At 45.1% G+C, this 14,007-nt stretch overlaps 1 protein-coding gene across 3 annotated transcripts in view; it reads right to left on the bottom strand.

The window, feature by feature from the left end:
- PSD2 (pleckstrin and Sec7 domain containing 2) overlaps nucleotides 1-14,007 on the bottom strand; it is a 72,654-nt gene that overhangs the window by 19,462 nt on the left and 39,185 nt on the right. For all 3 annotated transcript variants that reach the window (XM_027856503.1, XM_027856504.1, XM_027856505.1), the window contains 2 exons: nucleotides 5,226-5,306; nucleotides 2,658-2,770 (listed from right to left, as the gene is read on the bottom strand). In XM_027856503.1, the coding sequence (XP_027712304.1) occupies nucleotides 2,658-2,770; nucleotides 5,226-5,306 (194 nt within the window). The remainder of the gene's footprint in view (nucleotides 1-2,657; nucleotides 2,771-5,225; nucleotides 5,307-14,007) is intronic.

Raw genomic sequence — 14,007 nt, 5'->3', positions numbered from 1 at the left:
TTATACATATTACATAATGAATATCTTTTCTACAAGGAACCCTATTCCCCAGATTTGGGGGAGACCCTAAATAGGAGTTATGCCTAAGCTTTGTTTTAGCAATTTCCCTGAAATTGCTCCTGGGTGGGGGGCAGAACCAGAGAAAGGAAAGCCTGCTTCCAACATACACACACACACACACACACACGCACGCACGCACGCACGCGTGCACATACACACGCACTCGCTCACTTTGGGGTCAGACCCAATTCCAGGATGCATCCAAGTCTCTGTAAACCCAGAATCTCCTTGTTGAGCCCCCATTAGCCACAGGGTACATCTGGTATAAGGAAGGGTTGCACAGCAATGGTTGTGATATTTTTAAAAAGCACAGACATTAATAAAAATTGGGGAGAAGGAATGCTGAACTGTATTCAACCCCAGATTTGTCTACTTATTAGCTGTGTGTCCTCAGGTAAGTCTTTTAACCACTCTGGGCCTTGGTCTCTTCATCTGGAAAAAGGGGATAATATCTGCCACCCACCTCCCAAGTCACTTAACCTCTCAGTGTTCTAGGCAACCCTCTCCTACTATAAATTGAAGAGAAGATGTCGACCTGCATGGGTAAAAGGCGCTTCCTCATCCCAATGAAGTTAAGGGTCAAGCCTCTATCTAATACCTGCCTGACTTCCCTCATGGGACTATTGGGAATATCCGATAAAAGGTCATAGGTGTGAATAACTCTCTGTAGCTGGTAATTGTGATGCAAGTGTATGAAATTACTATTATTTTTTGTTGTTGTTGAGTCATTTCAGTCATAACCAACTCTCCATGACCCTGTTTGGGGTTTTCTTGACAAAGATACTAGAATGGTTTGCCGTTTCCTTCTCCAGCTTATTTGACAGATGAGGAGACTAAGGCAAACAGAGTTGTGACTTGCCCAGGGTCACACAGCTAAGTGTCTGAGGCCAGATTTGAACTCAGGTCTTCCTGATTCCAGGCCCAGCACTCTATCCACTGTACCACTTAGCTGCCCCTTACTATTATTATTGGTATGGATTTTGATTGTAATCTCTTTGCCCTGGGCTCTAAGAACCACAGACATGGGGCCAGTAACCCCAACTCAGACCTAGGAGTCCCAGGGGCCCTAAGGCATGAGCCTTTCCTGCCCTCTCTCATACTCCTCTATGCTCCAGTCAGGTTGCTCTATTCTCCATCCCCCGACTTTGCTCTAAGATTTCTGTCCCCTTGTCTTTGTTCATCATACTCTCCATGCCTAGAATGTCCTCCCTTCTAGAACTCCTGTCTGCTTTCTGATACCCAAAACAAATTCCATTACCTCCTCCTTGAAGCCTTCCCTGATCCCCCCAAATAGAAACAACTTTCTCCTTCAGCTCTCAAATAGTACTTCATTTGTAGCTCTGGAATGCTATTATGATTGTGTCTTAGGGTTTTCTGTGTGCATATCAGATCCCCCATAAGAATATAACAAGCACAACCTGTCTAAACTTTGTATTTCCTTCAGAACCTAGCTCTGAATGAACTAAGGGATAGGAAGTGGACCTGTGATTTCATTGGAATAGGGAACTCTCAGATGAGGGAATGCCTTCCACTAATGCAGGTTGCCACCTGCTCTGCAACTGATAATCTTAGGGAGTTGTCTGGGGCATTGAGAAGTAAGTGACTTTCCCAGGGTCATTAAGCTACTACTGTCTGTCGGAGGCAGGACTTGGATTCAAATTTTACTGCTGCTGGAGCCGACACTCATGAACTATGCCATACTCCCTCTCTTGCCCATAGTAACTGCTTAAAAATATTTGTTGAATGAATGAATGCTCTCCCCACGGAAGCTCAGCTCATGCAAGGAGAAGCTTCCCCTTTGGGCATTTCCTCTCCAGGTGTTCACATTCATGGCTGCCTTGTGCCCCTTGATGAAAGCCCCACTTTAGTAGGGCCTCTGTGCTCTGGTCCTGGGTCATTCCCTAGGGACCAGTCAGAGAGCCTCCACCTCCTTCAGGGGGTGGGGGCTTTCCCTCCTCCTAGAATGTGTTTTTTTGTTTGTTTGTTTGATTGGAGGCAATCCGAATTAAGTGACTTGCCCAGGGTCACACAGTGTCTGAGACCACATTTGAACTCATGTCTTCCTGACTTCAGGGCCTGTGCTATATCCACTGCTCCCCCTAGCTGCCCCCTCCTAGATGATTCTTCAGGCCACAGAGAACTTTTTTCATCATGTTACACTCCTTATGAGATAGGTGCATTTTAATACAAAATTCTGGAAGACCAAAGAGTCTTCAAGGCTCACAGTCCTGGGCATGGTGACACGCCAATAGGGAAGATATTTGGGGGGAAATCTTGGGGTTTTTTCAATGCTCCCCAAACACTAGCCTATAGGCAGCTGCCCCTAGTCAAATTAGCAATTGCTCCTCACATTATACAAATTTACCGAGTATCTTCCTTTAAATGATCCTATGAGGTAGATAGTACAAGTGTCCTTTGTTCCTGTTTCACAGATGAGGAAACTGAGGTTCAGAGAAATTAAATCCATGGTCCTCAAGCTAGTAAGGGTCAGAACTAAGATTTGAAGCCAGGTATCTCCTGGCTCCATGCCCTGTACTCTTTCTGCCAGAAAAATGGGAGTAGACTTGCTCTCTGTCAGCCAAGCAGGATGGTCATACCTTCTGAGGTGTTCTCTCCCTGGTTACATTGTCGGTATCTCCTGGAGAAGTGGGTAAGAACTCTCTCCCGCTCCTGAGTCTCCCCCATCAGGGGAAAGGCCTTCAGAAAGGTCCTGTAAGGAAGCACACATACCATAGACAAGGGACCTCAGAACCTCATGAGCCACTGCCACATCTATACCTTTGCGGGGCAAGTTACCAGGTTGCCCTACAGTCAAAGAGCAGAGCACTTCTTCCCCTCCCCCCTCCCTAGCCTTCCCAGGCCCAGGTATTAAAAGTCATAGTCACTCTAAGCTCAGAATTGAAAGGAATCTTAGAGATCATCTGTCCTAGTCTAACCACTCACCCCATACATGAATCTTCTTTTATACTACCCAAGATCAGAGATCTGGTGAGCTGCTTAAGTACTTCCAGTGATGGGCAGCTCTCTACCATTTGAAACAGTCCATTCCATTGTTGGAAAGTTCAAATGACTATTTTTAAAATTCATCTTTATATTCAACTGGAATGTTCCTCCCTGTAGCTCCCACCCACCAATCCTAGTTCTTTGCACAGAGAATTTGTCTCTCCTTTTCCCAGATGACAGCCCTTTAAAGACTGGAAGAAGGGCTTTTGTACGCTCTACTCCCTGGGCTAAAGCTCTGCAGTTGCTTCGAGAGTTCTTTGTAAGACATGGTCTCCATCTCCAACTTCCACCCCTTTGCACAAGCCTGGCATGCTGTGTGACCTCATCACTACAACTTAGAATCCCTACCTCCCTTCAAGGCTCAGTTCAAGGGCCACATGAGGACTTTTCTGATCCCCTCAATATTAGTGCCGTCTCCATCAGGACATTTGCTTCCTCAGAATCACAGAATTACAGAATTTAGAGTTGGAAGAGACCTCGGTGGCCATCCAGACCAATCCATACCCAAGAGGAATGAATGCCCACTACAACGTGCTTAACAAGTATATTTCCTTTGACTATTACAGCATGTCCCAAAACTATTAGGGCAGTTTTAATAGCATACATCTGCACTAAGACTTTTGGAATGTCTTGTATTTTATATTTACTTGCATACTTCTCCTATTAGAATGTAAACTCCTTGAGGGTAGGAATTGTTCCATTTTTGTATCCCCAGAGCCTAGTAAAGTACCTGCCACATAATATATGCTTATTAAATGCCTGTTGAATTAAACTAAATTGAATTTCAAGTTCCCTTGCTCAGTGGCACTCCAGTTTATCGATGTCCCATTTAACATGTGATACCAAGAACTGGATACAGTACTCCCGGTATGATCTAGCCAATTCAGAGAATACCATCTGACTATACTTTTGGCAACTGAGACACTAATGCAGCTCGTGTTTGCATCAAGGAGAAACTTCAAAAGAATCACTTTGGCATCAATGACCTTGGGTGCCCAAGTCATCTCAGGCCATAGACTCAGGCAGGGAAAGAGGCATCTTCTTTCTTTTTAAAACTTGTCTCCTTTCTAGACCCTGAGGTGAGTGACCAGGACCCCTGAAAATCTGCAAGGGAGTGGTGGGGGGGCTGACTCCCAAGACTGAGCCCTAGGCCTATCACTGACACAAATATCTATGTGACCTTAGGCAAGGTACTCAAATTTCTCTAAGCTTACTTTTCTTCACTGTAAAATGAGGGGGTTGCCTGAGTAAGGGGGAAGATAATAATAATTAATAATAATTATGGGTCTATTAAGGGTTCAGCCCAAATGCCATTTCCAGGTTAAGAACCCAGGGTCCCCAGACTCCCAAGGGAGCTGTGGATAGGTTTCAGGGATTACATGAACTTGGGTAGGAAAAAAGGGCGACTTAATTTTCACTAACTTTTGGTTTCCTTTCTAATCTATCTTGTGTATCTTATTTTATGCATTTAAAAACATGTTCTGAGAAGGAGTACATAGGCTTCTGCAGCCTGCCAAAGGGGTGGGGCATGACACAAAAATGGTTTGGTGCCCATGGGCTAGAACACTCTCTCAGTTTCCCTCCCGCTTTAAGAGATCTATGAGGTCCATGAGTCCTCCCCTTCCCCCCACTCCTAGATACCCTATAAAGTGTAAACAACCTCTTTGTGGCCTCTGCGCCTGCACAGGAGTTTCTAATGAGACTCTAATTTGAACCTCACAACATTGCTGTGAGGGAGGTAGACAAAACATATGTTTGATTCAATCCCATAAGCAGTTTTTAAACACCAACTTTGTGCTAGGTGAAGGGGATAAAAAAAATAAAAATGAAATAATTCCTGCAATTCCTACCCTCAGGTGGCTTTCATTCACCTGGGGGAAAAACAAATAAATACAAAATACACACAAAGCATATACAATGGTGGGGGAGGGGATTACTAACAAATGGAGAAACAGTTCTTTTTCTGGAAATGGCACTTGGGCTGAGCCCATAGTTGTCATTATCTCTCCCCTCCCCATTAACAGATGGGGAAACTGAGGCCCAGAGAGAGGTATTTACTGTCCAAAATCATCCAACTGGTCAATGAGTCAGTGACAGTGCAGGGACTAGAAGCCAGACCCATCATGGAATCGTGGTCCCTTGTTTCCGGGCCGTTTGCTTACCTGAGTGCTCTATCCAGGCTCAGGCCTGCGAAATCAAAGAAGCTGAGATACTCCTCCGCTACCAGCCTGCTGAACTCATTACTATAAGGAGAGGAGAAAGAAAAATGGGTCAGGCAAGGTAATACTAGCTTGCCCCATGACATCAGAATACCTGGAAGTGACCGAGGCAGAGAACCCCGCCCCCAAAGAGGTTCACTGGAAGTCTCCCCAGGAAAATGACTGTCACCCCAATTATTGTTTTTTCCTCCCATTTTGAGGGGGTGGAGATGGAAAGGGCAAAAGAAGGGATACCTAGTGTTTGGCTACCCAGGCCCTGGTATCACATCCCATTGCTAAGGATGCCTCTATTTGCCATTCCAAGTGGAATGGCCAGAGCAGCAGGGAGGGTGGTGGGGTGGGAGAGACAGAGACAGAGAGGAGACAAAAAGAGGAGGGAGAAGAGTAAATGAAGGAAAGAGAGGGGAGCAAATGGAGGGGGGAAGGATAAAATGAGGGGGAGAGAGAAGAGAGAAGGAAGGAGAAGAGAAAGAGAGACAAGGAAGTAGGGATCAGGGAAGGAAATAAAGAAAGTGATTTCAAGAAGGCCTGAAGTATCCAACTTGATTTATCCTCCAAATCCCAGTGAGATGGTGGGCGGCAACTCTTGCTAACCTCCAGTGATCAGATTCCGAGAATTTTGGCTTCTTCTATGCCCAGAAATATACAGAGCAAGTGTTTGTTTCACTACAGTCCTCCTCTGCAGTTTTTGCCCAAGAAACATTTTTTTAAAAAATTATTTCTCCCTAGGAACTTTTTCTAGATGCAAATTGTTCTGAGATGGGTGGGGGGAGATGGGGTCCCTGGGAGAGGCCATAGGGATCCCAACTATAGCACATTGCTTTGTTTCTTTGGAAACTGAGGCAGGATCAAGATGGGGTCTATGAATTTAGGGGATGAAAAAACTTCAGGAGGCAGCTAGGTGGCTCAGTGAATAAAGCATTGAGCCTGGAGTCAGGAAGACCCAATTCAAATTTGACCTCAGACCCTTACCAGCTGTGTGAGCCTGGACAAGTCACTTAACCTCTGTTTGTCTTAATTCACTGTGGAAGGAAATGGCAAACCACTCCAGTATCTTTGCCAAGAAAACTCCATGGGCACTATAGTTCATAGGGTCACAAAGAGTTAGACATGACTTTACAACAACAAAAACCTCAGACCCAATAAAGAGTAAAACCAAGCCTTTCCTCAAAAGCTGACTGAGTGTCAGGGACCCTCATCCATTGAGAAAGGGATCCTGGAGCAGAATCCACATACCCCTGATCCCCAGTAAGTTTCCTTGCTCTGGAATACAAGGCTTTTTATTGTCTGTGACTTGAAAGTAGAAGCATTCTGCCCCCATATGTCAGACATCACACCTGGAATGATAAACAGTGGAACCTCAGGCAAGGGCCAAGTACAGGCTTACCCTGGGCCTTATATACCAGAATGAGCACCAGAAGGACCAGGGCTTCATTCACCAACAATCTTAAGGACTAGAGGATCGGCCATCGGCCGTGACACAGAGCCGAGTGCAGGCTGCATGTGGAGGCTACCTTTTAGCTGTGCCTCGTTTTGGGACAGAGCTGCTGTCACATGTATAAAGTCCCTGGAGACCTCGATCTTTGGCTTCCTCTCCCTCCCATGTATAAAGTCCCTGAAGATCTCGATCTTTGGCTTCCCCTCCCTCCCACAATCACCCAAGTCCTCAGGGATTGGAAAGGAACTAGAACCCCAATACTTTCCTGCATCATCATAGGCCCTGGGAATGGAGAAGGTCCCCAAGCAACTGATAACCATGGTCAGCTAATTTGCATCTCCCGCTGCCCTGATCAATAAAATGGGGATAATAATAGCACCTGCTTCACAGGGCTGTTGTGAGAATTAAGGGAGATATATGGATGGTGGTTTACAAACCTTGGAGTGATATAAAAATAAGAACAACTATTATTGTTATTGCTGATAGTATTATCAGAATCCTCTACGTCATCACCACCCACTCCCTTCTCAGCGTCTGCCTCATTACTCCTCTGAAGCTGCTCTCTCTCCTAGGTCACTGTTGTTGTTATTGTTCAGTTGTTTTAATCATGTTCGACTCTTCACGATCCCATTTAGGGTTTTCTTGACAAAGATACTGGAGCAGTTTGCCATTTTCTTCTCCAGCTCATTTTACAGATGAGAAAACTGAGGCAAACAAGTGCCCAGGGTCACACAGCTAGTAAATGATTGAGGCTGGATTTGATTTCGGGTCTTCCTGATTGCAGGCCTGGCACTCTAGCCACTGCACACCTACCTGCCCCTCCAAGGTCACAAGGTCCTTACCTCCTAAATCTGATGCCCTTTTCTTAGTCCTCATCCTCCCTCTGTGCAGCTTTTAATATTGTTGGCCTCTCCTTCCAGATGATCTCTTCTGCCTTGGTGCCCATGACTCCTGGTCTTTGGGGGTCTTCTTCCATGTTATCTCTTGGAAACATTCCTGTCTAACTAACACCGCTATCACCCTATCTTAGGCTCATATCACGTCTTACCATTGACTACTAAATTGTGACCTCCTAATTAATTTCACTTTCTGACTCTCCACCTAATTCATCTTTCACAGAACTGCCAAAATAATCTAAGGCCCAGGTCTGACCGTGTCACTCCTCTGCTCAGAAACCTTCCGTGGCTCCCCACTATTAACTCCTTCACCTGGCCACAGCTACTGAAGGCCTAGAAAAGACTTCTCACCATCAAGGTCCTTGGCATGGTCAAATTATTCAACATCAGAAATGGATATGATTTTTATCAATTGAAATGACATTAAAGAAAATGAGTTACCATCTGCTTTGCAGCAGCATCCTAAGGACCACTGGGCCTTTCCACCTGACTTGTAGCTGAAAGCATCTGTACTGTCTCCCCCACTCACATGTGAAGTCCTTGAGACAGCTGGCAGCACAGTAGATAGAGTCCGGGCCTGGAGTCAGGAAGACCTGAGTTCAAATCCAGCCTCAGACATTTCCTAGCTGTGTGACCCTGGGCAAGTCACTTAACCTCTCTTTATCTCAGTTTCCTCAACCGTAAAATAGCGATAATAATAGCACCTACCTTATAGGGTTGTTGTGAGGATCAAATGAGATAATATTTGTAATTATATACAGTGCCTGGTAATTTAATAGGCACTATATAAATCCTTATTCTTTCCCTATCCACTAAAAAACCAGACATATTAGCAAGTCTCCAAACTTGATGCTCTATCTCTGTGCTCTATGCATTCACACCAGGGGGTCTCTGCCTCTAGAATACCCTCCTTCCTCACCTACCCCTCTCATAATCCTCAACTTTAGGTATCACCTGCTACATAAAATTTCTTTAATTACCCTTCCCAGTTATTTATGATCTCTCCCTATTCCCTTGTTTTATATATATAGATATAGATATATATTCAAAGATCATAGAGTCTTAGAAGGGACCTTGGAAATTATCTGTGCCAACACCCCTCCTTTTATAGATTAAGCAACTGAGGCCCAGAGAGGTTAATTGTCTAGCCCAGGATCACATAGGCAGGAGACACATTGTATTGCATATTGCCGACACCACCCTCAAGCAGAATGTAGGTTCTTTGAAGTCAGGGACTGTTTCGGTTTTGTCTTTGTGTGTCCAGCACCTAGCCCAGTGCCTGGCACACAGTAGGTGCTTAATAAAGGTTTAACTGAGTTGAATTGAGACAGCAGAGATGGCAGGACTAGCCTTCTCAAAATGGGCTTGGCATTTACCAGGAAGACTTGAAAACAGGAGTTGGAGTGGCTTCCTTACTAGGCTTTGGAATACTCCCCACACACCCCAAAGCCAAAAAGTCACAAAATCAAAATCAGTCCCAGGAACATGATTTGATATGCTATCCTGAAAGAGGCCAGAAGGCTCTGAAGGCCGCCAAGACAGCAGGATATCCATACCATTCTCACTCCCACCATTTCCCTTTGGCTCATACCCTTGCTCCACTCATCTATACTCTGCTCACCCTTTGAGGCCCAGTCCAAGCACCTCCTCTTCTAGAAAGCCTCCCTGGATTACTCCAGGCCACAGTACTCTCCCCCTACAGTGAATACACTCTATTCCCCACATTCTTACATTTGGTAATATTTTATCTTGGGTCACTCATTTTTGTGTGAGTAAATCTTGTCTCTCCAGCTACATTTGATAGAAGGAACTATATTTTATTCTTCCTTGTATTCAGGAGTGGATTAGTAAATGTTTAACAAGAGACTCTACAGAAATTAAAAAAAAAAAACAACTTTCACACCCATCACCCTTTTAAGTTTCCTTCATTCCTTTCTTAAGGCTAGACTCTCAGGGGTAGGGAACCTGCAGCCTTGAGGCCACATGTGGCCTTCTAGGTCCTTGGATGCAGCATTTTGACTGAGTCCAAGTTTTACAGAACAAATCCTTTTATTAAGGGGATTTGTTCTGTGAAGTTGGGATTCAGTCAAAGGGCTGCACTTGAGGGTCTAGAGGGCCACATGTGGCCTTGAGGCCGCAGGTTCCCTACACCTGGTAGACAATCAACAAAACAAGTCAAAGCCTGATTTGTGGCATTTGCTGATAGCTGAGGTATAAATGTTCACACTGAAAATTTAACAATCATCTCTCTTGTACAAGTTGGCTCCAACACATCACTGCTTGTATCCCCAATGCCAAGCACAATTCAATCAAGGGTCTTCAAAGAGCCCTGGAATTAGCAGCCATAAGATCTTAGTTCTAGCCACCTCGGGCATTAATTGGCCGTGCAATATAAGTCAGATTAATTTTCCTTCTTCAAACCTCGGTTTCTTCTCTATAAAGTAAGAGCATTAGAAGAGCTGATGTCTACGATTCCATTCCAGTTCTATGGAAAGAAGTAATACAATAGAAACCATGCTGGATTTGGAGACTTCCACTGGAATCCTGGTTCTGCCCCACTACTACCTGTAGGATGTGGGCAAAGTCATTTAAACCCCCAGACCACCTCATCTTCCAAATGAGATCACCCCTAAGGTGTCTCCCCACTCTAAAATCTCTCACCCTAATCGATCACATGATCATCGTGACATGATTTGATGAAATGATCATGTCATGCACACCATTTGATAAACTCTAGTAGCTTCCTATTGCCTTTAGGAGCAAATACAAAATGCTCCATTTGGCATTCAAAACTTTTCATAATCTAGTCCCCTCCTACCTTTCTGGTCTTCTTATACCTTATTCCCTGACAAGTACTCCTCAGTCCCATGACACTGGCCTCCTGGCTGTTCCATGAACAAGACACTTCATCTCTCAGCCCCAGGTTCTTTCTTTGGATGTTCCCCATGCCTGGAATACTCTCTCTCTCCTCTGCTCCATCTACTGACCTCCCTGGCTTCCTTTAAGTCCCAACTAAAATCTCACCTTCTACAAGAAGCCTTCCCCAATCCCTCTTAATTCTAGTGCTTTCCCTCTGTTAATTACTTCCTATTTATCCTGCATATAGCTTGCATTGCATATATTTGTTTGCATGTTGTCTCCTCAACTAGATTTTAAGCTCCTCCAGGGCAGGTACTGTCTTTTGTCTCTTTTTTATCCCCAGCACCTAGCACAGTGCTTGGAACATAGTAGATGCTTAATAGATGTTTATTGAATTGAATTGAAATTAGTCAGTATGATTTTATGAGGGGTAGCTAGGTGGCACAGTAGGTAGAGGGCTAGCCCTGGAGTCAGGGGCACCTGACCTCAGATACTTACTAGCTGCATGACCCTGGGCAAGTCACTTTACCCTGTTTGCCTCAGTTCCTCATCTGTAAAATGAGCTAGAGAAGGAAATGGCAAACCATTCTAGTACCTCTGCCAAGAAAACCCCAAATGGGATCCCAGAGAGCCAGACACAACCTGACACAACTCAACAACAAAAACAAAATGTTATGAAAGACGTTCCCTCTGTTGACCACCAGGGGGTGCAATGACCCTTATACGTTTTTACATGAGGTCAGGAATACCCAAGTACCCAGCTACTGGTACTGCCATTGATCCCCATGGTTTGGAGGTCAGCGGATGGAGGGAGAAAATTCCTCTTGGGCTGTTCAGGAGTTTACATGTGTATTTCCCCGAGGATGCACAAGCAACCCAAATGGGGCCTGGAGACTCTCAGAGCCTGTGATATAAGGATACACAAACAGAGCTGCATTGACAAACAGAGAGCCAAATACGCATGTGGACACAGAGACACACACAGTCCGAGGCACACGTGGACCCCAATGGATGCACATGCCGAGAAGCACAAGCAGATCTGGCCATAGCACTCTCCCAGGCTTCCCTTCCGTCTTCCTTCTGGAAGGGTTCTGGAGCTAATCCAGCCTCTGTTCCATCTTGTCTCAGCTTATCATGCACCCGACAAATTGAATCCGGCTTCACTGTTGTTGTCACTGTCTCTCAGTGTCTTTAAAAGAAGACAAACAATTACATCTCCTTCCTTTGTGTGATGTCACACAGTGCCTAGACTGGAGCTCAATTCACAGTAGTCACTGACAACCAGTTGGTCCTAATCAGTATGCATTTATTAAGCACCTACTATGTGCCAGGCACTGTGCTAAGTGTCAGGAATATAAAGAAAGGGAAAAGACAGTTCCTGCCATTACAATGTGATGGGGTGGGGGGACAGAGAGATGGCACTAGAATTAAGAGGGATTGGGAATGACTTCTTGTAGAAGATGGAATTTTAGGTGGGATTTGAAGGAAGCTGGGGATGGCAGGAGATGGAGATAAAGAGAAAGAGCATTCTAAGCACAGGAGACAGCTGGTAACAATGATCTTAGAATCGTGGATATAAAGCTGGAAGGGACCTTAAAGGCCATCGTATCCAGCTCCCTCATTTTATAGATGAGGAAATTGAAATTGAGAGCTTAAGTGACTTACCCACCATCACACAGCTAATAAGTGTCTGAGGCAGAATCTGAACTCAGGTCTTCCTGACTCCCTGCCCAGCTCTCTATCCAATGCACTACCTAGCTGCTCAGGTCACTCAATCCATGGTGATTGACTGACTAGACAAAACAAATGAACTTTATCTTGAACCTTAAGAGAAACCCACAAAATTCAAACCTGATTGATTCACAGGGGGATTGCCTTGTCCTTACCTACCTGCCTTCACCTACCTATACAGAGAGGAGAATCACCACTGCACTTGGAACTCTCCAGCCTGGTTCAGGGCAACAGAGAACAGTCTATCCCCACTGCCTTTACCCTCGTTCCTAAACACTCCTGCCCCCCTGGGGCAGCAGCAATGGCCATGTATAGCTCAGAAAGGAAACCTATTTAGGACACCAGCCGGAACAAGGACATCATCCATGGAGGAGGGTGAGGAGAGAAGAAATAGAATCATTTGAGGTCAGTGGAATGTGCCCCATTATTATTCTAAGCTCCCATGGTCCCTAGACTAAAAGTTCCTCAAGTCAGGACCTGTGTCCAACCCAAACTTTCTGTCTCCTACAAAATGTACTGGGCCCCAGCCACTCTGATAATGGCGGTGTTGATGGCAGCTTTCCGGAGGGAAGGCTTAAACCTTCCTCAAGTGCATTCACATCCCTTGACAATGCTGACTGATCGCCCTGTTCTGCTTGTTCTCTCTCCCTTTCCACGACACTCTTCAATCCTGGTTCTCCTTTTACCTGTCTGATGGCTCCATCTCAGGCTCCTTTACTAGATTTCCAACCAGATCACACTTGCTAATGGCGGGTGTCCCACAGAGCTCTATCCTGGGTCCTTTTCTTCTTCCGCACCCCTGCTCTATACTATTTCCCTTGGTGATCTCATCAACTCCCATGGATTCATTTATCTATGCTAATGATTCTCAGATTGACTTATCCATCCCTAACCCCCAAACTCACTTCTTCAACCACCTATTAGATATCTCAAAATGGAATTCCTGTAGTCATCTTAAACTCAGCATGTCTAAAACTGAACTCATTCTCTTTTCCCCAAAACCTTCTCTATCACTGGCCCGGGCATCACCATCCTCCTAGACAATCAGGCTGGGAATATGAGTGTCATCCTTGACACCTCACTTTCTCACTGCCTCTCCCCACCCAATCTATTACCAAAGTCTGCTGATGCCACCTTTAATAGTATTCTTTCCTATGTGCCCCTTTATCTCCTCTAACCCTACCACCACCCTGCTACAAATCCTCATCACCTTACACCTGGACCATTGCAATAGTCTATGATTGGGCCACCTGCCTCAGGTCCCTCCCCATGCTATTTTGTCCTCTACTCAATTGCCATATTAATCACCCTAAAATACCCTAAAGTAAAGACTATGTCACTGTAGCATTCAGTAAATTCCAGTGACTGCCTGTTACCTCCTGTATCAAACATAAAATCCTCCAGCACTCAAAGCCCTTTAACGATCCAGCCCCCTCTTCTCTTTCTCAGTCTTTTTATACCTTCTTCCCCTCCAGGTACTCTACCATCGAGTGACACTGATCTCCTTGTTGTTCTGAGGACAAGATTCTTCCTCTCTAGACTCTGGGCATTTTCATTGTTTTTCCCCCAATATAGAATACTTTCCTTCCTTATCTCTGCCTCCTGTCTCCCCTGCCTTCCTTCGAGTCCCAGCTAAAATCTCATCTTCTATGAGAAGCCTTTCTTTCTTTCTTTTTTTGGGGGGGGGCATTTGGGGTTAAGTGACTTGCCCAGAGTTAGTGAGTGTTATATGTCTGAGGCCAGATTTGAACTCAGGTCCTCCTGACTCCAGGGCCAGTGCTCTATCCACTGCGCCACCTAG

Source organism: Vombatus ursinus, unplaced genomic scaffold (genome assembly GCF_900497805.2).
Source record: "Vombatus ursinus unplaced genomic scaffold, bare-nosed wombat genome assembly UNPS02011572.1, whole genome shotgun sequence".
Lineage (NCBI taxonomy): Eukaryota > Metazoa > Chordata > Mammalia > Diprotodontia > Vombatidae > Vombatus > Vombatus ursinus.
The sequence above is the reverse complement of the archived record's forward strand: the minus strand, read 5'-3'. Positions and strand labels throughout refer to the sequence as shown.